The sequence below is a fragment of the Nerophis lumbriciformis genome, linkage group LG24, assembly GCF_033978685.3.
Source record: "Nerophis lumbriciformis linkage group LG24, RoL_Nlum_v2.1, whole genome shotgun sequence".
NCBI classification, from domain to species: domain Eukaryota; kingdom Metazoa; phylum Chordata; class Actinopteri; order Syngnathiformes; family Syngnathidae; genus Nerophis; species Nerophis lumbriciformis.
In genome coordinates, this window is record NC_084571.2 from 23,236,092 (window position 1) to 23,262,146 (window position 26,055).

Below are 26,055 nucleotides of genomic sequence, written 5' to 3' on the forward strand. Positions count from 1 at the left end.
GAGCAAAAATATGTCATAGGAATTCATTATACACAATAATACCTTTGTGACATGAAAAAAACACAAGTAAAGTCTAATAAACAAGCTTTGTTCTTCTCCAACATTGCCTCCTTGTAGTTCAGTACAACAGTTTGACCAACAAAAATAAAGAGGAGTGACACCTCTCATATCAAACACACAATCTTCACAGCCAGTGTTTAGTTCGATGAGATGAAAAAACATTTGAGCTAGTATTGATGTTATTTGAACACTGATACAGTTTGCAGTTAAATAAAGGAGGACTGAACATCCCAGTAAACAGAGTAAAGACTTTATAAACAAGTTGTGACAACGTTCACGACACATCGCCTTCTGCATGTTTCCTCACCTCATTAACTCTCAGTCACAGCAGCTGATGGACGTTGTATTGAGAAAATAAAAGCAACACCAAATAGTTTTGTCCTTCGCTGTTTACTTTTAGTGTGGGATAAGTGTCTCCAATATTGTCCACACCTGTCTCCATCTAAACACAGCAGTAAGCTCTTAAACGCACAGCGGGAAGCGAGGGAAAATGAAGTTAAACCAAGCACTTATATCATTTATTTTGGAAATAATTTCCTTCATAAAAATATCTCCTGTGCGAAGGGTGCATGAAGCTGTGATAGACAGCTATGAACGGCAATCACTGCATTCTGCCGCATACCCCTAAACCGAGTGGCGCCCCTGGGCTTGTTAGGAACGACATTAATATTGTCAGGAATTGTCTAAACTGTTATGCTAACCCTGCACTTTACTTTCTAGTGGGCCAGCTTTGTACATGCAGCACATCAAAAGCAGGTGTGAGCGATAATAAAGACTAGACATGAGGAGTTATCCAATGTTTGATTCAAAGCATATTGACCTTCAGGCAGTGTGAATAACGTCTCCCTTGAGGCACCTTTTTGGAGAATATAATTATATGGAGGCTTTACAAATAATCAGGCACTCTGGGGTCATTCTTTTGGCAAGCAAACCAACACACACACACACACACACACACACACACACACACACACACACACACACACACACACACACACACACACACACACACACACACACTGTTGCACTTGCCAGTCCCCACGTGTACGGTTTGATTAGTGACTGCGGATTGCAGCGCTCAGCAAAAATGAAAACTCAAGAGGACAGCAGATGCACTCGCCCTCCCGCTGGTCCTCCCCCTCTCTCTCTCTGTCTCATTTATTGGAGAAAACACACACACACACACACACACACACACACACACACACACACACACACACATCCTGGAGCTCAGCAGGACAACAGTGACCCATGGAGAAGGTGCACCTGTTAGTTGGTTTGCAATTACGTCAACAAGCAGAGACTCACAGAGGCCAGCATACTTCCAGTTACAAGGCGTATTATTATTATTATTGTTATGATATATTTTAGTCATAAATAACACATTAGTATTCTAGCATATTAACATTAGCATGCTAACTTTTTTTTAAGCTAACTTTGCAACCAAACACCTCAGAATCATGTAACTTGGTAATTTTTACATGTTAATGTTAGTATTCTAGCATGCTAACGTTTTAAATCAATTTTGTAGCCAAACACCTCAGAGTCAAATAATTTGGTAATTGACACAGGCTAACTGTTAGCATGCCACATTTAGCCAATTTGACCGCCGAACACCTCAGAGTCATATAACTTGGTACTTTGCACATGCTCACTGTTAGCATACTAACGTTTGCTTTAGCATGTTACATTTTTTTATTTAGCTAATTTCACATGCGTACGCTTGATAGTCATATGACATGGTACTTGACACATTCTAACTGTTGACACATGCTAACTGTTAGCATGCCAACATTAGCGTTCTAGCACACTAACATTAGCATGGTAACATTGGCATTCAAACTTTTTCAGTCCCCTTTGTCAGCTGAACACCTCAGAGTCATACAACTTGGTACTTGACACAGGCTAACTGTTAGCATGCCAATATTAGCATTCTAGCATATTACCGTTAGCCAATTTTACAGCCAAACATCTCAGTTTCATATAACTTGATACTTTGCACATGCTCACTGTTAGCATCCTAACGTTTGCTTTAGCATGTTAACTTTGTTTATTTAGCTAATTTCACATGCGTACGCTTTATAGTCATATGACTCGGTACTTAACACATTCTAACTGTTGACACATGTTAACTGTTAGCATGCCAACGTTAGCGTTCTAGCACACTAACATTAGCATGCTAACATTGGCATTCAAACTTTTTCAGCCCCCTTTGTCAGCCTAACACCTCAGTCATACAACTTGGTACTTGACACAGGCTAACTGTTAGCATGCCAATGTTAGCATTCTAGCATATTACCGCTAGCCAATTTTACAGCCGAACATCTCAGAGTCATATAACTTGGTACTTTGCACATGCTCACTGTTAGCATACTAACGTTTGCTTTAGCATATTAACTTTCTTGATTTAGCTAATTTCACATGCGTACACTTTATAGTCATATGACTCGGTACTTGACACATTCTAACTATTGACACATGCTAACTGCTAGCATGCCAACGTTAGCGTTCTAGCACACTAACATTAGCATGGAAACTTTTTCAGCCCCGTTTTTCAGCCGAACATCTCAGAGTCATATAACTTGGTACTTGGCACATGCTAAATGCTTACGTTAGCATGTTAACATGCTAACATAAGCTGTTTCTTTAGCTAATTTTACATGTGTACACTTCATAGACGTATGACTTGACACATTCTAACTGTCAGCATGCTAACGTTAGCATTTTAACATTTTAATTTTTTTTAGCATTTTTAAGTTTGACAACTTTTTTTAGCTAGTTTTACATGCGTACACTTCATCGACGTATGACTTGACACATTTTAACTGATAGCATGCTAACATTAGCATTTTAACATGCGAACATAAGTTTGACAACTTTTTTTAGCAAATTTTACACACGTACCATTTATAGTCATATGACTTAACACATTCTAACTGTGGATTTCCCACTAGAATGAGTAAAAAGGTACCTGTTTGATGATGGACTTGAGCCTGGCCATGGCGATGACGGTGACCCACACAGACATGAGCGAGCCCAGGAAGTCGCAAAACTGCAGGACGTCGTACTCCATGATGCAAAAGACCACGATGCCTGGCTGGTCGCACGCGTGGTAGAACTGTTAGGAGACAAGAAAAGGTAGTGTGGTGAAGACGATGCGATAGCACAGTGAACATACCGTATGACAGGGGTGTCAAACTCATTGAGGGCCACATTGTGTTTGACCTCAGAGGGCCGCTTCTAACAGCCCTATTTTTCTGGGCTATTAGCCCCTGCTTTTTTTCCTACGCTTTGAACCCTGCAGCTAATGAAACGGTGAGAGCTAACATCTTGGTGATGATAAAGGGTTTAAATGACGAAAACATATTTCTCTTAAGAGTGTATGAATCCACTCCATCCCATTTTCATATTTTTGTTCATAATCGTTTATATATTTGCCTCTAAAACTTTCCAAAATACGCCCAAATCTGCACTGTTTCAGGTAAACAAACAGTAGCTTAATGGGACTCTGGAACAGGCCTGGGCAAAATACGGCCCGCGAGCCACATGCGACCCATTAAGATTTTCAATCCGGCCCGCCGGACGTTCTACAAACCCTATTTCCATATGAGTTAGGAAATTGTGTTAGATGTAAATATAAACGGAATACAATGATTTGCAAATCATTTTCAATCCATATTCAGTTGAATATGCTACAAAGACAACATATTTGATGTTCAAATTGATAAACTTTTTTTTTTTGCAAATAATCATTAACTTTAGAATTTGATGCCAGCAACACGTGACAAAGAAGTTGGGAAAGGTGGCAATAAATACTGATAAAGTTGAGGAATGCTCATCAAACACTTATTTGGAACATCCCACAAGTGAACAGGCAAATTGGGAACAGGTGGGTGCCATGATTGGGTATAAAAGTAGATTCCATAAAATGCTCTGTCATTCTCAAACAAGGATGGGGCGAGGGTCACCACTTTGTCAACAAATGCGTGAGCAAATTGTTGAACATGTATATGTGTATATATATATATATATATATATATATATATATATATATATATATATATATATATATATATATATATATATATATATATATGTGTGTGTTTATATATATAAAAGTTTATTGTATTGTGGCCAAAAAGCTCAATTTAGTTTCATCTGACCACAGAACTTTCCTCCAGTATGTCTTATCATTGTCCATGTGATATCAGATTAAACAAAAATTAAGCTGTTTGGCCACAATACCCAGCAATATGTTTGGAGGAGAAAAGGTGAGGCCTTTAATCCCAGGAACACCACACCTACCTTCAAGCATGGTGGTGGTAGTATTATGCTCTGGACCTGTTTTACTGCCAATGGAACTGGTGCTTTACAGAGAGTAAATGGGACAATGAAAAAGGAGGATTACCTCCTAATTCTTCAGGACAACCTAAAATCATCAGCCCAGAGGTTGGGTCTTGGGCGCAGTTGGGTGTTCCAACAGGACAATGACCCCAAACACACGTCAAAAGTGGTAAAGGAATGGCTAAATCAGGCTAGAATGAAGGTTTTAGAATGGCCTGACTTAAATGTGTGGACAATGCTGAAGAAACAAGACCATGTCAGAAAACCAACAAATTTAGCTGAACTGCACCAATTTTGACAAGAGGAGTGGTCAAAAATTAAACTAGAAGCTTGCCAGAAGCTTGTGGATGGCAACCAAAAGCGCCTTATTGCAGTGAAACTTGCCAAGGGACATGTAACCAAATATTAACATTGCTGTATGTATACTTTTGACCCAGCACATTTGCTCACATTTTCAGTAGACCCATAATAAATTCATAAACTAACCAAACATAATGAATGTTTTTTGTGACCAACAAGTATGTGCTCCAATCACTCTATCACAAAAAAATAAGCGTTGCAGAAATTATTGGAAACTCAAGACATGCTCCCTTCACCTCCCAGGGGGTGATCAAGGGTGATGGGACAAATGCAGAGAATCATTTCGCCACACCTAGTGTGTGTGTGACAATCATTGGGCTCTGTACCGAGGATGCCGTTGTGGCTTGTGCAGCCCTTTGAGACACTTGTGATTTAGGGCTATATAAATAAACATTGATTGATTGACTTTAACAGCCATGACCTTATATTCTTTACAAGTGTATGTAAACTTTTGATCGCGACTGTATATATATATGTATATTTATTTATTTTCTACCGCTTGTCCCGTTTACACAATTACACACATATATATGTATATACATATATATATATACACATATACATATACAGTGTTGCTGGTTACTGGGGTTCAATCCCCACCTTCTACCATCCTAGTCACGTCCGTTGTGTCCTTGGGCAAGACACTTCACCCCTTGCTCCTGATGGCTGCTGGTTAGCGCCTTGCATGGCAGCTCCCGCCATCAGTGTGTGAATGTGTGTGTGAATGGGTGAATGTGGTAATACTGTCAAAGCGCTTTGAGTACCTTGAAGGTAGAAAAGCACTATACAAGTATAACCCATTTATCATTTATTTACATATATATATATATATATATATATATATATATATATATATATATATATATATATATATAAGAACAGCTTATATTGAATTCTGCCCCTTCTCTGTGTATTTTACTGCTAGTTCGTTCACATCATAACTTGTACATTTTTACATTAAATTCACTTCCTGCTTGAATGAAGCATAAATCACAATTTCCAGTTTCTCTTTTCAATATGTTCGAAAAGGAGTAGGAAGAAGCAGAGCTTATTTAATCCTATCCCTTTTCTTTTACATAACAGTTGCTAAAACTTTTATTCACTTCCTGTTCTCATTTTATTCACAATATACTCCATAAGTAATCACAATAAAAATAAATTAATAAGTAAATAATACTCGGTGAAGTAAGTTACATTTCATATGATGAGATGAGTAAGATTATTTTGAGAATCAATGAATGGATGGATTAAATAAATTCTGAATGTTTATCATGGTTCTTCTTCTTTGTACTTTGTAAACACTTTAAGTTTGAAGAGTTTCTAGAAGTGGATCATATTAGTACATTGTTTGATTGCTTTGCTTAATCCATTCCATCATTGAATTCCACATACAGATATACTGAAGGTCTTAAGTGTTGTACGTGCATACAATTGTTTTAAATTACATTTTTCTCTAAGATTATATTTCTCCTCTTTTGTTGAGAAGAATTGTTGTATATTCTTGGGTAGCAGGTTATAGTTTGCTTTGTGTATAATTTTAGCTGTTTGCAAATTCACTATGTCGTGGAATTTCAGTATCTTTGATTCAATAAATAAAGGGTTTGTATGTTCTCTATATCCAACATTATGTATTATTCTAACTGATCTTTTTTGTAACACTGTTAATGAAGTGTACTTTTGTAGTTATTTCAGATATGGTAACACTAGTGAGCAGTAGAGAATATGAAGTGATTTTTGGCCTAGAACATGTTTTGCTTTATTCATTATTGACGTGTTTCTTGCTACTCTATGTTGTATATTTTTTACATGAAATTTCCAGTTCAATTTATCATCAATCATTATACCTAGAAATTTGGTTTCATTTACTCTTTCAATTTCTATTCCGTGTATTTGTATTTGTGTTTGACTTTCTCTTCTACTGTTACCAAATAGCATTATTTTAAGTTTTACTGAGATTTAAAGATAGTCTGTTTTTGTCAAACCATCTTTTTAATTTGTTAATTTCTTCTGTTATTATTTGTAATATCTTCTGTGTGTTCCCTCCTGAACAAAACGCAGTTGTATCATCCGCAAATAATACTAACTTTAAATCTTTTGTAACTTCACAAACGTCATATAAATAGAGATTGAATAATTGTGGTCCTAGTATTGATCCCTGAGGTACACCGCAGGATATATTTAGCGTTGTAGATGTGTGTTCGCCTAGCTTCACGTATTGATTCCTGTTCGTTAAATAACTTCTTATCCAGTTTAAGACTAATCCTCTGATGCCATATCGTTCTAGTTTTTTGATTAAAATATTGTGATTAATTGTGTCAAATGCTTTGGTTGGATCCATAAACACTGCTGCCGCACATTTTTTTCTATCTATTGCATTGGTAATTTATTCTGTAATTTCAATCAAAGCCATCGAAGTTGAAACATTAGCTCTGTATCCATATTGGTTCTCTTCGAGTATTCTATGTTTGTTTGTGAAACTCTCTAATCTGTTATTGAACAGTTTTGGAGCGAATGTGTGGGGGGGAAATAATTATGAGTAAAATCTTAAGCCGTGGAAACACTGGGATACAGCTGTGGTAGTAATGCTATTTTTATGGTTATCATCACACTTTTCTTCTTCTGTGGTATCACTACAAAGAAGTCTTACTTTTAAGGCACATTGAGAACATTTTGGAGGTTCCTCTACATATGCAACAACCCTGTTGCTTTTTAGGAACATATTGTTTCCAATTCAAAGGGTGAAGGTCGGTGATATTCAGGGAACTATTGATTGACGTATCAAAACAAACAAGCAAAGGTCCCTGTGAACTTCCAAGTGCTCACTTACGGTGGAGAAGAACATGGTGAAGATGTAGACGGAGGCCTCCAGCAGGTAGTGGCTGCGCACGGCGATGACCACAGGCGGCACAAACATGAGGTTGCTGAGACACAGCAGCAGGGTGGAGAGCAGCTGGAAGCTGTAGGAGTAGGCCTCAGAGTTGTCTGTGCATCCCCAGCCTTCCCAGCCTGTCATGCACAGCAAACACACTCAGGAGAAAGGCTTTTGTTCTCTCTTTATACTCTATTATATAACACAACGTACTCAATAGGGGTTTTCCAGTGAATCACATGTTTTATTTGTAACAATTCTTAATTGATTTAAAAATGACATTTAAATTAAATAAATCCTCTGTCTTGTCCAGCCACTCTATTAAATGTTTGCGTAGAATGTTATCAAACAAAACCAGTTTTCTTTTAAGTAATAAGTAAATTAATCAATGTGGTTTATCTACCTTACGGAGGAATGTAGTTCATCGTAGAACTAGCACCCAATGTTATAAAAAATTATTGATTTTAAATCGAGAATCGTTTTGAATTGAAAATGGATTCTGTATCGAATTGTTAACCCAACTGTGCTCAAAGATTTTCATCATATCAGTGCCTCTCAATTATTTTCTGTTGCACCCCCACCCCATACTCTGAATAGTATATTTTGTCTATAGAATTGTTATACGTACGCCTTTGCATAACACTGTATCAAAACTAAAGCAAAAAAATATATATATATATATACATACATATATAAATTTTTATATATATATATATATATCAGTGACGTGCGGTGAGGTTCATGGCTGGTGAGGCACTGACTTCATCACAGTCAGATTTACAAACATATGAACCCTAAAGAGTATCTTATTCACCATTTGATTGGCAGCAGTTAACGGGTTATGTTTAAAAGCTCATACCAGCATTCTTCCCTGCTTGGCACTCAGCATCAAGGGTTGGAAGTCACTGCTGCTGCCCACTGCTCCCCTCACCTCCCAGGGGGTGATCAAGGGATGGGTCAAATGCAGAGGACAAATTTCACCACACCTAGTGTGTGTGTGACAATCATTGGTACTTTAACTTAACTTTAACTTTACACATACAAACTGTAGCACACAAAAAAGCACATTTAATAAAAAAAACGTTATTATGGTCTTACCTTTACTTATAAGTGCGGGAACAGTGGTGTTCGTGTTGGAGGAGTTGTGAATGAATGAAATATGAAATACGTGCTGCAGTCTGCAGGTGTACCTAATGTTGTGTCCCTGCAGTCGTTCAAGCTCCTCCGGCGCGAGCAATGTTGTTTTTGCACTTTTTGGCTTCTTGTTAAGTGACTTTTTTTGGGTGGATTCGGTCTTGCACGTGGAGGGTGTAGGTGTGGGCTTTGGTTGGTGTGGCGCTCGCGTCGGGGGTGCAGTCTGCGCGGAGGTGCAATAACCGGCACCAGGAGGCGGGGTTACGCGAGCCTCACCCAGTGCGTCTTCGCAGCAGTTTTATGATTGCTCAGCACAAGAAATACGTTACACACATACAGTTGTTGACAAAACACACTGTACATTATATACCTCAGCTAACTAAACTATGGAAATGTATAATATAATTCATATAGCAATACGGTCTCACTGCACAGCAGGCCAGCAGTTAGCCGAGTCCGCAATCCATGTTGAGGCACAATTGAGTGACGTGCAAACAACGGCAAATGTGAAAATTCAGCGATTTTGAATAAAAATAATCTAAAACTGGTGAAGTTAAATGGAAAATAACTTTATAGTATAATCACTGGATACATATAACAATTTAATTAATATTTTTTCTTTTTACATTTTTTTTCTTTCCATGATGGCAGGTGAGGCCCCGCCCACCTGCCTCTAGTGACCGCACGTCACTGATATATATATATATATATATATATATATATATATACATATATATATATATATATATATATATATTTATATACTGTATATATATATATATATATATATATATATATATATATATATATATATATTTATATATCCATCCATCCATCCATCTTCTTCCGCTGATCCGAGGTTGGGCCGCGGGGGCAGCAGCCCTAAGCAGGGAAGCCCAGACTTCCCTCTCCCCAGCCACTTCGTCCAGCTCCTCTCGGGGGATCCCGAGGCGTGTCCTGGGTCTTCCCCGTGGCCTCCTACCGGTCGGACGTGCCCGAAACACCTCCCTCGGGAGGCGTTCGGGTGGCATCCTGACCAGATGCCCGAACCACCTCATCTGGCTCCTCTCGATGAGGAGGAGCAGTGGCTTTACTTTGAGCTCCCCCCGGATGACAGAGCTTCTCACCCTATCTCTAAGGGAGAGCCCCGCCACCCGGCGGAGGAAGCTCATTTCGGTCGCTTGTACCCGTGATCTTGTCCTTTCGGTCATAACCCAAAGCTCATGACCATAGGTGAGGATGGGAACGTAGTTCGACCGGTAAATTGAGAGCTTTGCCTTCCGGCTCAGCTCCTTCTTCACCACAACGGATAGATATGGGTTGAAAAGGATTTGCAAATCATTGTATTCCGTTTATACTTACATCTAACACAATTTTCCAACTCATATGGAAACTGGGTTTGTAGATATATTGGCCCCCAGACACATTTTTTTCTCTAAATTTGGCCCCCCGAGTGAAAATAATTGCCCAGGCCTGTTCTAAGGCAGCAGAAGTTGACTCCATTCGTGTCACCCTCATTCTTTTATAGCGCTTTCGTTGAATAAATGATCTATCTTCCATCAGTTCTTCCTTGTCACCAAACACGTCTTTTCTGCAAAGTAGCATGCAGTTGTTTATCCCGTGCCATCGAGCCTCCTGGTGAGAGCGCCTGAATCGGATCCAGATCGCGAGGCAAATTGGATCAGACGGCCTGAATGAAATATTTGTGAGCACGCTTGAATGAAGACTTTAATGCCGGGGGCAGGAGCCGCCGATATGAGGAATTTAATAGCTCTGATAACACAGCAATCAAAGCAGGATTTTATTTTTTATCCGCAAAGGGCAAGCTTTGTTTAGCTTTATAAGCTCATATTTTATTAAAGACTTCTTCGCGATTAACAGCCTGTTTTATTGTTCTTTCCAAATTGCTGGAATCAAAAGATTAACATCAGTCCAGCCTATGACCCGAGTCCATAAATTTAATCACCGTGTTGTCATATCAGTTTTGGAAAAGGGCCTGTATACCTTCCTTTGCTGCTGTGCTGTCTTGATCAAGACAATAAAAAAGACTTTGCAGTAAAAGTACCATGCAGAAACTTGGAAAACAAATAGTTTTCCGATGAATAATAACTGGCAATCGGCACAAATCACATTTCCCAGCTATTTTCCACACGGATAAATGAAAAGTTCTAGTGAGTGTTTTCCTTTTTTTTTTTTACTCTGTTTGTTGAATGTGAAAAAGTAATCAAAAGAAGGCCGAATTTGAATAACATGGACTGAGGGGGGAAGGGTTTTAAAGGTGAAATGTGATTGTTACCTGCTTTGCATTCACAGGCAGCATACAGGTAGTTGTTGGTGCGCAGCAGCTTGCACTGTCCGTACGTGCCACAGTCGTTGATGCATGGAGTCAGGTATGCGCGCATGTACACCTCCGCAGTGATGTTGCCGCATGCCTCCAAACTGGAACAGACACACGTGTCAAAAGGTTAACATACCAGTATTTACTAGGGTTGTACGGTATACCGGTACTAGTATAGTATTGCGGTACTAATTATTTAAAAACGGGACGGCGTGGCGCAGTGGCAGAGTGGCCGTGAGCGACCCGAGGGTCCCTGGTTCAATCCCCACCTAGTACCAACCTCGTCATGTCCGTTGTGTCCTGAGCAAGACACTTCACCCTTGCTCCTGATGGGTGCTGGTTAGCGCCTTGCATGGCAGCTCCCTCCATCAGTGTGTGAATGTGTGTGTGAATGGGTAAATGTGGAAGTAGTGTCAAAGCGCTTTGAGTACCTTGAAGGTAGAAAAGCGCTATACAAGTACAACCCATTTATTTATTATTTATTTACTATACTTTGTTTGAAAAGTACCGTTTCGGCGCGTCGTCACATCATGACATTGCTGGTTTTACGAGCAGAGGAGCATGTTCACACACACACGGAGTACTTACAAGCACACACAGTGTGTAGACAGAAAAGGGAGAACGGACACATTTTGGTCTAAAAAGTAAAGATAGAGGTGAAGTTATAACACTGAAACACCCTCAGAAAGAGGTGCTTTAAGACATGGCTAGCTAGCCAGCAGCTAACATCTATCCGCAGTCGGTAGTGTTTTAGCTACTTCTAAATCACTAATCCTGGCCTCCATGGTGACAAATAAAGTGAGTTTCTTACAAGTATCATCCCTGCAGGACAAGGAATAGCTAAACATGCTTCACTACACACCCTAGGAGGATACAATAGCTCACCGGCGTCACCGCTAACAAAAGCTAGCGTTCCTGAATGTAAACAAATGCCATGGGTGGATCTACACCTGACATCCACTGTAATGATACCAAGTACAATAGCGTATCTAGTCGATACTACTATGATTACATCGATATGTTTCATTGTCACAAAATCTTTTTTCCTTTTTTTAAAATGTATATGTTTATAAACTCAGGAAATATATCCCTGGACACATGAGGACTTTGAATATGACCAATGTATGATCCTGTAACTGCTTGGTATCGGATCGATACCTACATTTGTAGTATCAACCAAAACTAATGTAAAGTATCCAAACAATAGAAGAATAAGTGATTATTACATTTTAACAGAAGTGTAGCTGGAACATGTTAAAAGAGAAAGTAAGCAGATATTAACAGTTAATGAATAATCATTTTTAAATAATACATTCTTACAGTTTGTCTCTCATAATGTTGACAAAACAATAGATAAATGACACAATATGTTACTGCATACATCAGCAGACTAATTAGGAGTCTTTGTTTGTTTACTTACTATTAAAATACAAGTTGTCTAGTATGTTCACTATTTTATTTAAGGACAAAATTGCAATACGAAACACAGATAAATGAAGACGCTGTCGAAGGTGAGCCACGTAAATAAGACCACCCACAAAACGGCGCATCCTGAAGCGACTGTCAGGAAGCTACTTGAAGATGATCTGTAAAAAATCATCTATGCAACATTTTGACCAAAGAACCACCATTACATGTTATGTAGACCACAGGAAGTCTTTTACATTTAGAAAAAAATCATAATATGACCCCTTTATTGAGCCTTATAATCCAGTGCGCCTTTTGTATGGAAAAAGACCTGAATAGACCCGCTCATCGGCAGTGCGCCCTATGGTCTAAAAAATACGGTATTTGGAGCCTTGAATAGGACAAGAATTCATAACTTTGATTTGTATTCATTATACTTTGTTTAAGCAATGACAGTTTTATGGGAAAAAAACATGGCAGCTTTATGTTAGTAGAATCAACTTTGTCTCTTTTTCTTGTTACATTTCAGCTGCCTGCTCTTTTTTTCCACTTTCTCAATAGTACCTTTAGAATGTGCCGCAGGCCGTTAAAAAAAATCAGCTGCAGGCCGCATATGGCCCCTGGGCCACACTTTGGACACCCCTGCTCTGTAGTATCCTTATCAAGCTAAAATAAAGATATATGGTTCTGATGCTCATAGTGGGACAATGTCTACAGTTGCTGTGTATTTTACAACTGCGCAAAGAGAAAGTAGTTATTCTGTGCAAACATCATCACCGACTGCCAACTGTCACCAGAAACAAATATAAACTACATAAAGGATTTTTTTTAAATAATTTTTTAAGACATAACGCAGGCTAGCAACAACATTGTCACTTCACTAATTGCCTCATCCTCCAATCACTCCCAGTCATTGGAACTGCTGAAGGTAACAAATGCCCTCCGTCGCCGTTCTCCAGAATTCAGATTTAATTAACGCAGCTGCTCGCCTCTTTGTTTCCCCACTTTTTATCAATCAACTAAATTGGAGTTGTGAGGCAAGCCTGTCACTGGCGCTACCTCTGACACGTGACCTGAATAATTACGCGCAAGAACACATGTTTGCAAAAAAAAAAAAAAAAAGCAACGATTGCGATGTGCATATTTTTCATAACACCGTCTGTCTGTGGCCATCTGTTATTCACAATGAAGAGCAACTCCCAAGTGGATCAGAAAGACGGTATAAAAAAAAAAGGAAGAAAATATGTAAATTTCCTTCTCTTCACACTTTTGTGCCATTAAAGCTCAGACAAAACATCTCAATGGCTAAAAGAGTCTTATTGTGTCTAACAAGTTAATGGGAACGATTTCTCTTCAAAGGCTTTACTCACAATGACTTTAAACTATCCTCAGAGAACCAGACCCCTCGGTCATGATCACCAACACTGGAACAAAAGTAAATATGCCTTTTAAGAAGGCATGTCCCAAAAACAACTCGAGTATTATCCCAAACCGATATTGATCCGGTACGATATCAGCATGAAACATATATACTTTTATTTTCTATGAATGTTAGAAAAGGTTTTATCAGGTGGAATGACTCAAATACAAATGGTGGGTGCTAAAAAAACAACACTAACACATTTATTATTAACTGTCTTTAAGTTGGAGTGGTGTGGTAATTTGTTTTTTCGCGATACCAAGTGGTGACGATAATTCATTAAAGGTGATGTCTGTATTTTGCTCAGTTACATTTTTCAAAGCAACAATAATAACAAGAACACCATCGGCTAGTTGGCTACCATTAGTGGTTTAACACAACACATTTGTTTTAAAAATGTCTTCATTTTTCAAAATTACTACATTTTTGTCTTTTTTTATTTTTTTCCCGCCGAAAAAAATTATTGATGTTTGGTCTCGTCAACACGTACGCGCAGGAGAGCATGCACACGTACAAAACAGGTCCGAAAGAAGCAACGAACAATTTATAGTAATTTTGTTATGATAGCATATACATTTAATGACAGCTAATGTTAACTATCCACATCGGTATCACAAGTCATCAACACCCAAAACTGTTACGTAGTTACGTTATTACTAGGGGTGTAAAAATAAAAAATAAAAAAATTTCGAATTAATCGCGATTCGTTTTTGTAACTATCCTTTAAAATAAATATCCATTTATCATTATTATTTTTTAAATCTGTCCTGTCTATCCACTCCGGGAAATCATATAGTTGATTATCTATATCTGCTGTACAGATTTACTCCAGAAAAAAGAAATGTTGGATACTTATCTTGTTGCCTTATTTGTATTTGACTTTATTAAACGTTTGGGTAGAATTGTATCTAAAAAAAAAAAAAAAAAAAAAGTTTTCTTTTAAGTAATATAGAAATGTATCAGACCTGTTTACCTACTGTATTTTCCGGACCATAGGCCAAAAACGGGTTATAAAGCGCACTGTCGATGAGTGGGTCTAGTCAGGTCTATTTTAATACAAAAGGCGCACCGGATTACAGGGCGCATTAAAGGGGTCATATTGTATATATTTTTTTCTAAATTGAAAACTAATTTTCTTCTAAATTTACTTGAGTCATATTGCAGTCTACATGTATCTCTTATGTGTGACTGCCATCTACTGGTCACACTTATCATTTGACCATGTACCAAATGAAATAGCTTCAAGGTCGGTAAGCACAACCAAAAATATTCCGTACATTAGGCGCACCTGTCGAGTTTTGAGAAAATGAAAAGATTTTAAGTGTGCCTTATTGTCCGAAAAATACGGTATTTTATAGAGGAATTTAGTTAATCATAGAACTGGCACCCAATGTTATTTAAAAAAGTATTGATTTTGAATTGAGAATAGTTTTGAATCGATAACAGAATTGTTACCCCCAAGAATCTAATCAAATCCGAATCGTAAGCGGCCCAAAGATTCACAGTCCTCCGTCCTGGAAGCCGTAAGAATGCAATATATAACACTTAAAATGCCCTCCAGGCATCTGTGTAAATGTTGCAAACAGCCCCTTTAAGTTAAGATCATGACACAGTAAGTTGAACAATGCAGACATGTTTGTTGCTGGACACTTTGTAATACACAAAGTCTCCAAGGCAAAAGCTTAAGTAATATGCAACTATACTTATTTATATTGACAAATGTGATGTTTTAGTAAGGACACTCATAAAGTATGTATTCCTTGTGTGCTTAGCTGTTGTGTAGCTGCTAGCAGCTAGCTCTAAGTAGCTTATAGCCAACCATGTTTACCTTAAATAAATGACTTGACTAAAATAGAAGAAAATAATATTTTGGATGCAAGCGGATATACGGGCGAAATTTTGTGAAGTGAATTATATAGCGCTTTTTTCTAGAGACTCAATGCGCTTTACATAGTGAAACCCATTATCTAAGTTACATTTAAACCAGTGTGGGTGGCACTGGGAGCAGGTGGGTAAAGTGTCTTGCCCAAGGACACAAAGGCAGTGACTAGGGTGGCGGAAGCGGGGATTGAACCTGGAACCCTCAAGCTGCTGGCACGCCGTCCCTTGTGCAAAGGTTTATTTATTCCAGCAATTATGTCTACAAGGTGAAACTAATCTACAACACCCAAAAGCAGGGAAGTTGGCACATTGTGTAAATGGTAAATAAAAACAGAATACAGTGATTTGCTAATCCATTTCAACTTATATTCAATTGAATAGACTGCAAAGACAAGATATTTAATGTTCACACTGAGAAACTTAATATTTTTTTGCAAATAATCATTAACTTAGAATTTAATGGCAGCAACACATTGCAAAAAATGTGTCACTGGGGCATTTTTACCACTGTGTTACATGGCCTTTCCTTTTAACAACACTCAGTAAACGTTTGGGAACTGAGGAGACCGATTTTTTAAGCTTTTCAGGTGGAATTCTTTCCCATTCTTGCTTGATGTACAGCTTAAGTTGTTCAACAGTCCGGGGGTCTCCGTTGTGGTATTTTAGGCTTCATAATGCGCCACACAATTTCAATGGGAGACAGGTCTGGACTACAGGCAGGCCAGTCTAGTACCCACACTCTTTTACTACGAAGCCACGCTGTTGTAACACGTGCAGAATGGGGCTTGGCATTGTCTTGCTGAAATAAGCAGGGGCATCCATGAAAAAGATGTTGCTTGGATGGCATCATATGTTGCTACAAAACCTGTATGTACCATTCAGCATTAATGGTGCCTTCACAGTTTGTGCCCAAGGCATGTATTAGTGCCCATGCCTTGAACACTAATACATCCCCATACCATCACAGATCCTGGCTTTTCAACTTTGTGCCTATAACAGTCCGGATGGTTCTTTTCCTCTTTCCTCTCGACGTCCACAGTTTCCAAAAACAATTTGAAATGTAGACTCGTCAGACCACAGAACACTTTTCCACTTTGCATCAGTCCATCTTAGATGAGCTCGAGCCCAGCGAAGCCGGCGGCGTTTCTGGGTGTTGTTGATAAATGGCTTTCGCTTTGCATCGTAGAGTTTTAACTTGCACTTACAGATGTAGCGACAAACTGTAGTTACTGACAGTGGTTTTCTGAAGTGTTCCTGAGCCCATGTAGTGATATCCTTTACACACGGATGTCGCCTTTTGATGCAATACCGCCTAAACTAGGATTTAAGGTCGGTAATATCATCGCTTATTTGCAGTGATTTCTCTGAACGTTTTGATGATATTACGGACCGTAGATGGTGAAATCCCTAAATTCCTTGCAATAGCTGGTTGAGAAATGTTGTTCTTAAACTGTTGGACAATTTGCTCACGCATTTGTCCACAAAGTGGTGACCCTCGCCTCATCCTGGTTTGTGAATGACTGAGCATTTCATGGAAGTTGCTTTTATACCAAATCATGGCACCCACCTGTTCCCAATGAGCCTGTTCACCTGTGGGGTGTTCCATCTTTTTTGCTACTTGTGCCAGCTTTTTTGAAAGATGTTGCAGGCATCAAATTCCAAATGAGCTAATATTTGCAAAAAAAATAGTTTTCCAGTTCCAACATTAAATATCTTGTCTTTGCAGTCTATTCAATTGAATATAGGTTGAAAAGGATTTGCAAATCATTGTATTCTGTTTTTATTTACTATTTACACAACGTGCCAACTTCACTGGTTTTGGGGTTTGTATGACATAGGCTCATAACAAGCAACCAAAGATATTTCAAGCCTTCTTTTGATACCATTTTGATGATTACAGTTTATGGAAACCTTGAATTCAAAATGTCCAAAAAATGTTATTGGTTTTAAAAAGTTGATCGCCATGATCATCAAAATGAAATGAAACAAAGTCAAGATATTTTGGACTTTGCATGTAATGAGTAAATTCATATTTGAGGTTGAACTGCCGACACAAAGGAACTTTTGCACAATGTTCAAACATATTTAGTTTCACCTGTCATTCCATTCTTGTTTATTTGCTGCTATCAAAGCAATCTCAATATTTCAAAAGAGACCATGTTTATTTTCCGTCATGTTGTAAGTGTGCACCAGAGGCAATGGGTGAAAATGTGGCGGAAATGAGGTTGGCAGAATGGGTCCTACATTAGAATACTGCATTATTGAAGACGGTAAACAAAGTTTATTTAGATGGGTAGTAAGGCATATTGAATGTTGTTTTTTTATTGTTGTTATTCAGTGATTGACAACAAATAGCGTGTCTCTCTCTGTGGTTGCTTGGGGAAATTGAGGCCAAGCCAAAGAAGTTATTACATTCTGATAAATATTCATGAGCGACAGTCAACCACTAGATCCAATCTTTTTTTTTTAGTTGTGAATAACAGTAAGAGGACATTTTGAGCTTCAGAACCAACCCCCAATACTCCCACACAATTGTTTTAGGAGAGTAAGAAGGTAGCCCGACTGTAATCCATTGCTTTCGGTCTCCCCTGGGGGGGGGGGGGGGGGGGGGGTACTTACATATGCGGTCCTCTCCAAGGTTTCTCATAGTCATTCACATCGACGTCCCACTGGGGTGAGTTTTTCCTTGCCCTTATGTGGGCTCTGTACCAAGGATGTCGTTGTGGCTTATGCAGCCTTTTGAGACACTTGTGATTTAGGGCTATATAAATAAACATTGATTGATTGATTGATAATCTATCACCTTGAATGTAAGGGGCAGATTTGTGTCAATACCAATATTTTGGTACCGGTACCAAAATGTATTTTGATACTTTTCTAAACAAAGGGGACCACAAAAAAATGGCATTATTGGCTTTATTTTAACCAAAAATCTTAGGGTACATTAAACATATGTTTATTATTGGTATCAAACAACAATTTTGTCCCTAAATAAAACAGTGAACATACTAGACAACTTTTCTTTTAGTAGTAAGTAAGCAAACAAAGGCTCCTAATTAGTCTGCTGACGTATGCAGTAACATAGTGTGTCATTTATCATTCTATTATTTTGTCAACATTATGAAGGACAAACTGTAAAAAATTATTATTAATCTAGTTGTTCATTTACTGTGAATATCTGCTGATTTTCTGTTTCAACATGTTCTATCTACACTTCTGTTAAAATGTAATAATCACTCATTCTTCTGTTGTTTGATGCTTTACATTAGTTTTGGATGCTACCTCACATTTAGGTATCGATCCGATACCAAGTAGTTACGGGATCATACATTGGTCATAGTCAAAGTCCTCATGTGTCCAGGGACATATTTCCTGAGTTTATAAACATAATATGAATTTAAAAAATAGGAAAAAAGATTTTGTGACAATAAAAAATATCGATGTAATCATAGTCGTATCGATTAGATACGCTATTGTACTTGGTATCATTACAGTGGATGTCAGGTGTAGATCCACCCATGGCATTTGTTTACATTCAGGGGCGCTAGCTTGCTGTTATCGGTGAGCTATTGTATCCTTCTAGGGTGTGTAGTGAAGCATGTTTAGCTATTCCTCGTCCTGCAGTAATAATGGTACTTGTAAGAAACGTACTTTATTTGTCGCCATGGAGGCCAGGATTAGTGATTTAGAAGTAGCTAAAACACTGCAGACTGCGGATGGACGTTAGTCGCAAGCTAGCTAGCCATGTCTTAAAGCACCTCTTCCTGAGGGTGTTTAAGTGTTATAACTTCACCTTTATCTTTAGTTTTCAGGCCAAAATGTATCCGTTCTCCCTTTTCTGTCTACACACTGTGTCTGCTTGTACAAACCCCGTTTCCATATGAGTTGGTAAATTGTGTTAAATGTAAATATAAACGGAATACAATGATTTGAAAATCATTTTCAACCCATATTCAATTGAATGCACTACAAAGGCAAGATATTTGATGTTCAAACTCATAAACTTTTTTTTTTTTTTGCAAATAATAATTAACTTAGAATTTCATGGCTGCAACACGTGCCAAAGTAGTTGGGATAGGGCATGTTCACCACTGTGTTACATGGCCTTTCCTTTTAACAAGACTCCGTAAACTTTTGGGAACTGAGGAGACACATTTTTGAAGCTTCTCAGGTGGAATTCTTTCCCATTCTTGCTTGATGTACAGCTTAAGTTATTCAACAGTGCGGGGGTCTCCGTTGTGGTATTTTAGGCTTCATAATGCGCCACACATTTTCAATAGGAGACAGGTCTGGACTACAGGCAGGCCAGTCCAGTAATCGCACTCTTTTACTATGAAGCCACGTTGATGTAACACGTGGCTTGGCATTGTCTTGCTGAAATAAGCAGGGGCGTCCATGGTAACGTTGCTTGGATGGCAACATATGTTGCTCCAAAACCTGTATGTACCTTTCAGCATTAATGGCGCCTTCACAGATGTGTAAGTTACCCATGTCTTGGGCACTAATACACCCCCATACCATCACAGGTGCTGGCTTTTCAACTTTTCGCCTATAACAATCTGGATGGTTCTTTTCCTCTTTGGTCCGGAGGACACGACGTCCACAGTTTCCAAAAACAATTTGAAATGTGGATTCGTCAGACCACAGAACACTTTTCCACTTTGTATCAGTCCATCTTAGATGAGCTCAGGCCCAGCGAAGCCGACGGCGTTTCTGGGTGTTGTTGATAAACGGTTTTCGCCTTGCATCGGAGAGTTTTAACTTGCACTTACAGATATAGCGACCAACTGTAGTTACTGACAGTGGGTTTCTGAAGTGTTCCTGAGCCTATGTGGTGATATCCTTTACACACTGATGTCACTTGTTGATGCAGTACAGCCTGAGGGATCGAAGGTCACGGGCTTAGCTGCTTACGTGCAGTGATTTCTCCAGATTCTCTGAACCCTTTGATGATATTACGGACCGTAGATGGGGAAATCCCTAAATTCCTTGCAATAGCTGGTTGAGAAAGGTTTTTCTTAAACTGTTCAACAATTTGCTCACGCAGTTGTGGACAAAGGGGTGTACCTCGCCCCATCCTTTCTTGTGAAAGCTGTTGGGAAGCTGTTTTTATACCCAATCATGGCACCCACCTGTTCCCAATTTGCCTGTTCACCTGTGGGATGTTCCAAATAAGTGTTTGATGAGCATTCCTCAACTTTATCAGTATTTATTGCCGCCTTTCCCAACTTCTTTGTCACGTGTTGCTGGCATCAAATTCTAAAGTTAATGATTATTTGCACACAAAAAAATGTTTATCATTGTTGTTTATCATATTTATCAGTGGTGAACATGCCTTTTCCCAACTACTTTGGCACGTGTTGCAGCCATGAAATTCTAAGTTAATAATTATTTGCAAAAAAAAAAAAGTTTATGAGTTTGAACATCAAATATGTTGTCTTTGTAGCATATTCAACTGTATATGGGTTGAAAATGATTCGCAAATCATTGTATTCCGTTTATATTTACATCTAACACAATTTCCCAACTCATATGGAAACAGGGTTTGTAAGTACTCCGTGTGTGTGCGCTGCCGAACATGCTCCTCTGCTCGTAAAACCAGCAATGTCACGACGTGACGACGCTCCATCATGCCCGTAAAAAAAAAGGGGGACTGGTATTTTTCAAACAGAGTATTTTGATTCATTACCGCGATACTATACTAGTACCGGGATACCATACAACCCTAGTAGGGAGTGATTCAAACCCCGCTCCTTCCATCCCATTCACTGCTGTTGTGTCCTTGGGCAAGACACTTCACCCACCTTGCCTCCAGTGCAGCCCCACGCTGGTAAATAAATGTTGGGCGGTGGTTGGTGCGAAGTGAGATAGCTCAATGTGTAAATGTGGAGTTAATTCATATTGGGTTCTTTGTGGATCGCTATGAGTCACTAGAAAAAATATAATCCGTTATTCATATTTCATATTCGTACTGAACTCAAGTATACAGTGAATTTAAACTCCATCATTAAAGCTAAAATTGATTTATAAACCCGAACCATACTGTACTTGGTTACAACCGTGCAACACAAACTCCACTCAACATTCAGTAACTATAACTTAAATCCAAAGAATAACTCAACTTTAACCGCAACATGAACTATAACCCTGAAACAATGTCCCTAAACACTAATTTCACAACTCATTACTCCTGGGCACTAACCCCAGAGTTGGCAACCCGCGGCTCTAGAGCTGCATGCGTCCTAGTGGCTCCCTGGAGCTTTTTATGTATAATGTTCTCCTCTCGGATGTGTTTATTTTGTCTTTAGAATGTGTGGCGGACCAAGAAAAAACAAACTGGCCGCGGGCCGCACTTTGGACACCCCTGTTCTTATCTTTAGCCTAATCCCTTAACCTAGCCAAACCCCATCCTATAACCCAACCACAAATAATCCAACTTTAACCAAATCTAAACAAATGTATTTCCCTTTAAGCCCAAACCATACAAGCTTGTTCTCACCCTGTGTTGGTCATCTGTCAATCCAAGAGCACCCAGAGCCAACTAATCACATTGTACATTTGAAGTTAGGTTCGGTAGATACACCATTGATGTCGAGGAAAATGGTGAAATTCAAGAAAAGTAAAAAAGGAAACACTTCTTTAGAATCTATAATAAATCTTACCCGTGTTTTGTGGGACACATTGAGCTCAGACTGAGGTACCAGGTGCCCGTTTGAGGGTAAGGAATCCTGAGTTTGGTGATGTTGGTAGAAGTGTTCACAGAGAGGAAAAACCCGGCCACAGACTCTGCAACACAGCAAAACAATGAAAGTGCATGAAACAAAGCATGGCTCATTCGCAATCTTCTCCTGGAACTCTTTGGAACCTTTTAAAAGGAATTTCTGTTTTGCTGAGTCAGACATACCTGATTCACATTTCGATGACGAGTTCTGCCAGAGGAAGAGCGGCATCCCGTGAGTCAGACAGCCAAAAACGGTGACGTTCTTGTCTTTCAGCGTCGACTGCAAGGTACCAGACAAGAAAACAACAGACGTCACATACTAGGAAGGTTAGAATAAGTGAAAAACATGATTACTCTCCAGCAGCCTAAAGCCTGAAGTTAAAATATGCCTGAATTTAAAAACGTATTTATGGAAACAACTATCAGATTAGTCCAGGGGTGTCCAAACTACGGCCCGCAGGCTAAATACGCCTCAACAGCGTCTTCAATTTGGCCCGCGAGACAACACTAGTTTTATGAACGCCATCCATCCATTTTCTACCGCTTGTCCCTCGGGGGCTAAATCACCAAAATGATTCTCGAGTGTGGCCACCGCTGCTGCTCACTGCTCCCCTCACCTCCCAGGGGTCGTAACAAGGGGATGAGTCAAACGCAGAGAGTAATTTCACCACATCTAGTGTGTGAGTGTGACTATCAGTGGTACTTTAACTTTAACTTTACTGGGTCGCGGGCGGCGCTGGAGCCTATCTATATCATTTATAAATATCCAGTGGTCTTATTGCTGCAATCATGTCGCCATCTGGTGGCCAAAAAATTTAACTCCGCCAATAATTATACATTCAAGTTGACGAAGCACAGCAATTACTTATAAGGCCCAAACCAAACAACCTTCCATAGTCATGGGGGAGAAAAGAAAAATTAACCAGTACAAAAATTACACAAACATGGTCACACATAACACAACCTGGTCATTGAACTTTGTGGATTTGATCAAAAAAGTTCAATAAACATAAAAAAAAAAATTTAAAAAAAAGACACCCTTTTAAATCCATTACAAAGGATGATGGGTAAAATGTACAACACTATCTCCACACTTATCCATGTTTGGCGCATTTTAGCTGCTTAATATTTCTGAATGATTAAAAAAACTTGAGGAAGTCGTCACGGAAGTAAACAAGGTAGGAGTTGAACTTTCACATACTCTTAATAACCAATTATAATAATTATTAATTATATAGCCATTATATTACTATAATTATATGTACTCATATATATATATATATATATATATATATATATATATATATATATATATATATATATATATATGTATATATATATATATATATATATATATATATATATATATATATATATATATATATATATATATACAGTGTTTCCCACACATTCATTTATTTGTGGCGGCCCGCCACGAAAGAATTACGTCCGCCACAAATGGATTTTTCAGCTTTTGACTCGCTCGACCGCTCATAAAAGCAATGGGACTCTGTCTGTGAATGTACCTTGTAGGTGGCGGTAACCTACTATGCATTGTAACTCCGCCAATAGCACTTAATTCACCTGGTGGGCCAGAAGAAGAAGAAGAACAACAAGAAGAAGAAGAAGACGACGAAGTAAAAGAACGGACCAACCGGATCAAAATACGAGGGTAATATAGGTTAGAAGTAGATAGGTTATAGCTGCATCGCTCGAGGCTCGTCATATATTTAACGTTAATCCGCGATTTCACCGAGCGTTTCACTGACGGTGAGCAGCCTGACGCTGCTTCATTAACACCGCCGCTGTTTGACTCGGGGGCCGGGCAGACGCACGTAGTAACAGTCTCCTGTTTTCATACCGACGAGCTTACGTGTCCAGGTTATAACCCTGTTGTCAATAAACACACGTGGAGACGGTGCTTCAGATACTGTATTAATACTGACGCTAAATTGTCTACTGTCCACTGCAGCATGTGAATGCAATGAAAAGAATAAAATCTGAGCCAACCAGCTGTTAAAATGTTGTCCAGGTTAATGTTTTGGCCATTAAAGGCCCTTCATTTCAAGATTTCAACTGTGATCGGGCTTTAAACAGGTGGCTGACCTGTTCAGATGAGTGTAACTGCTACTGGTCAAATAATGTGAAATAGCATGTAATTTTACATGTATGCAATGCCATTTAAATGTAATTATAGATAATAATAATAATAATAATAATAATAATAATAAATACTGTGTAGTGTTGTAAATAGTCAACGGTAAGGATTTTATTAAGATATAAGCCATGAGCACTACACAGCCAGAAAAAAACATAGGAAGGACAAGTAAAAATATTGGGGCAAGTAGATTTGAGAAGTCGGGCAAGTAGAAAAAAACCTTACCGTTGAACCCTGCATGTGTTGAGCTGCTGCCGCTTAAGGTTAGACGGCACTGTACATAGAGCGGTTCTGCTCGTTAGTAATAAATTCTAATGTTGGATGTTCACTCCTTCACACAGATGAGTATAGAAAAATATTTTCAACGGCCGAAAAGGGCTCGACTTGGAGAGGAGGTAGGCCTACAGTCCGGACCACAGGTGCGACCTGTTCAGCAGCAGCAGGAGGAGGAGGAGGAGGAGGAGGAGGAGGTTGACTGACTGTGGCAGGACACCTCTGCCTCTGTTTCACTTTATGTTGCTGGTAAATAATATGCTTGTAGTAGTAGGCTAAAGTTAAATTATTTAGTATTCACTAATTAAAGGGGCAGAGCTTTAAGAGACATTTTAGCTTTTATATTTTATAAGATATATTTTTTGTAAGAACCACAATTAATAAATATATTTCAGTGAATAACTAATTGTTCAACTCTGAATATAAATATGTACATAAAGTGTTGTAATTATATTCCAACTCCGCGTTCTTCTTGGACATCGCCGCTGCCGCCGCCACCCCCAGCCCCTCGACCACACCACCACAAATAGATGCCTGTCCTGTGGGAAACACTGATATATATATATATATATATATATATATATATATATATACTGTATATATATGTATATAAACACACATATATATACATATATACACACACACACACACACACACACACACACACATACATACATACATACATACATACATACATATATATATATATATATATATATAGATGTAGCGACCAACTGTAGTTACTGACAGTGGGTTTCTGAAGTGTTCCTGAGCCCATGTGGTGACATCGCTTGTTGATGCAGTACAGCCTGAGGGATCGAAGGTCACGGGCTTAGCTGTTTACGTGGAGTGATTTCTCCAGATTCTCTGAACCCTTTGATGATATTACTGACCGTAGATGGGGAAATCCCTAAATTCCTTGCAATAGCTGGTTGAGAAAGGTTTTTCTTAAACTGTTCAACAATTTGCTCACGCATTTGTTGACAAAGTGGTGACCCTTGCCCCATCCTTGTTTGTGAATGACTGAGCATTTCATGGAATCTATTTTTATACCCAATCATGGCACCCACCTGATGCCAATTTGCCTGTT

The 26,055-nt window shown here is 38.8% G+C and overlaps 1 protein-coding gene across 3 annotated transcripts in view; it reads right to left on the bottom strand.

Moving 5' to 3' along the window:
* Positions 1 to 26,055, bottom strand: part of tmem8b (transmembrane protein 8B) — a 211,091-nt gene that overhangs the window by 37,091 nt on the left and 147,945 nt on the right. For 2 of the 3 annotated variants that reach the window (XM_061981821.1, XM_061981823.1), the window contains 5 exons: positions 22,718 to 22,814; positions 22,476 to 22,599; positions 11,064 to 11,206; positions 7,592 to 7,770; positions 3,032 to 3,178 (listed from right to left, as the gene is read on the bottom strand). In XM_061981821.1, the coding sequence (XP_061837805.1) occupies positions 3,032 to 3,178; positions 7,592 to 7,770; positions 11,064 to 11,206; positions 22,476 to 22,599; positions 22,718 to 22,814 (690 nt within the window). Of the gene's footprint in view, positions 1 to 600; positions 1,210 to 3,031; positions 3,179 to 7,591; positions 7,771 to 11,063; positions 11,207 to 22,475; positions 22,600 to 22,717; positions 22,815 to 26,055 lie in introns of those variants that run through there. The other variant, XM_061981822.1, reaches the window with a different exon arrangement.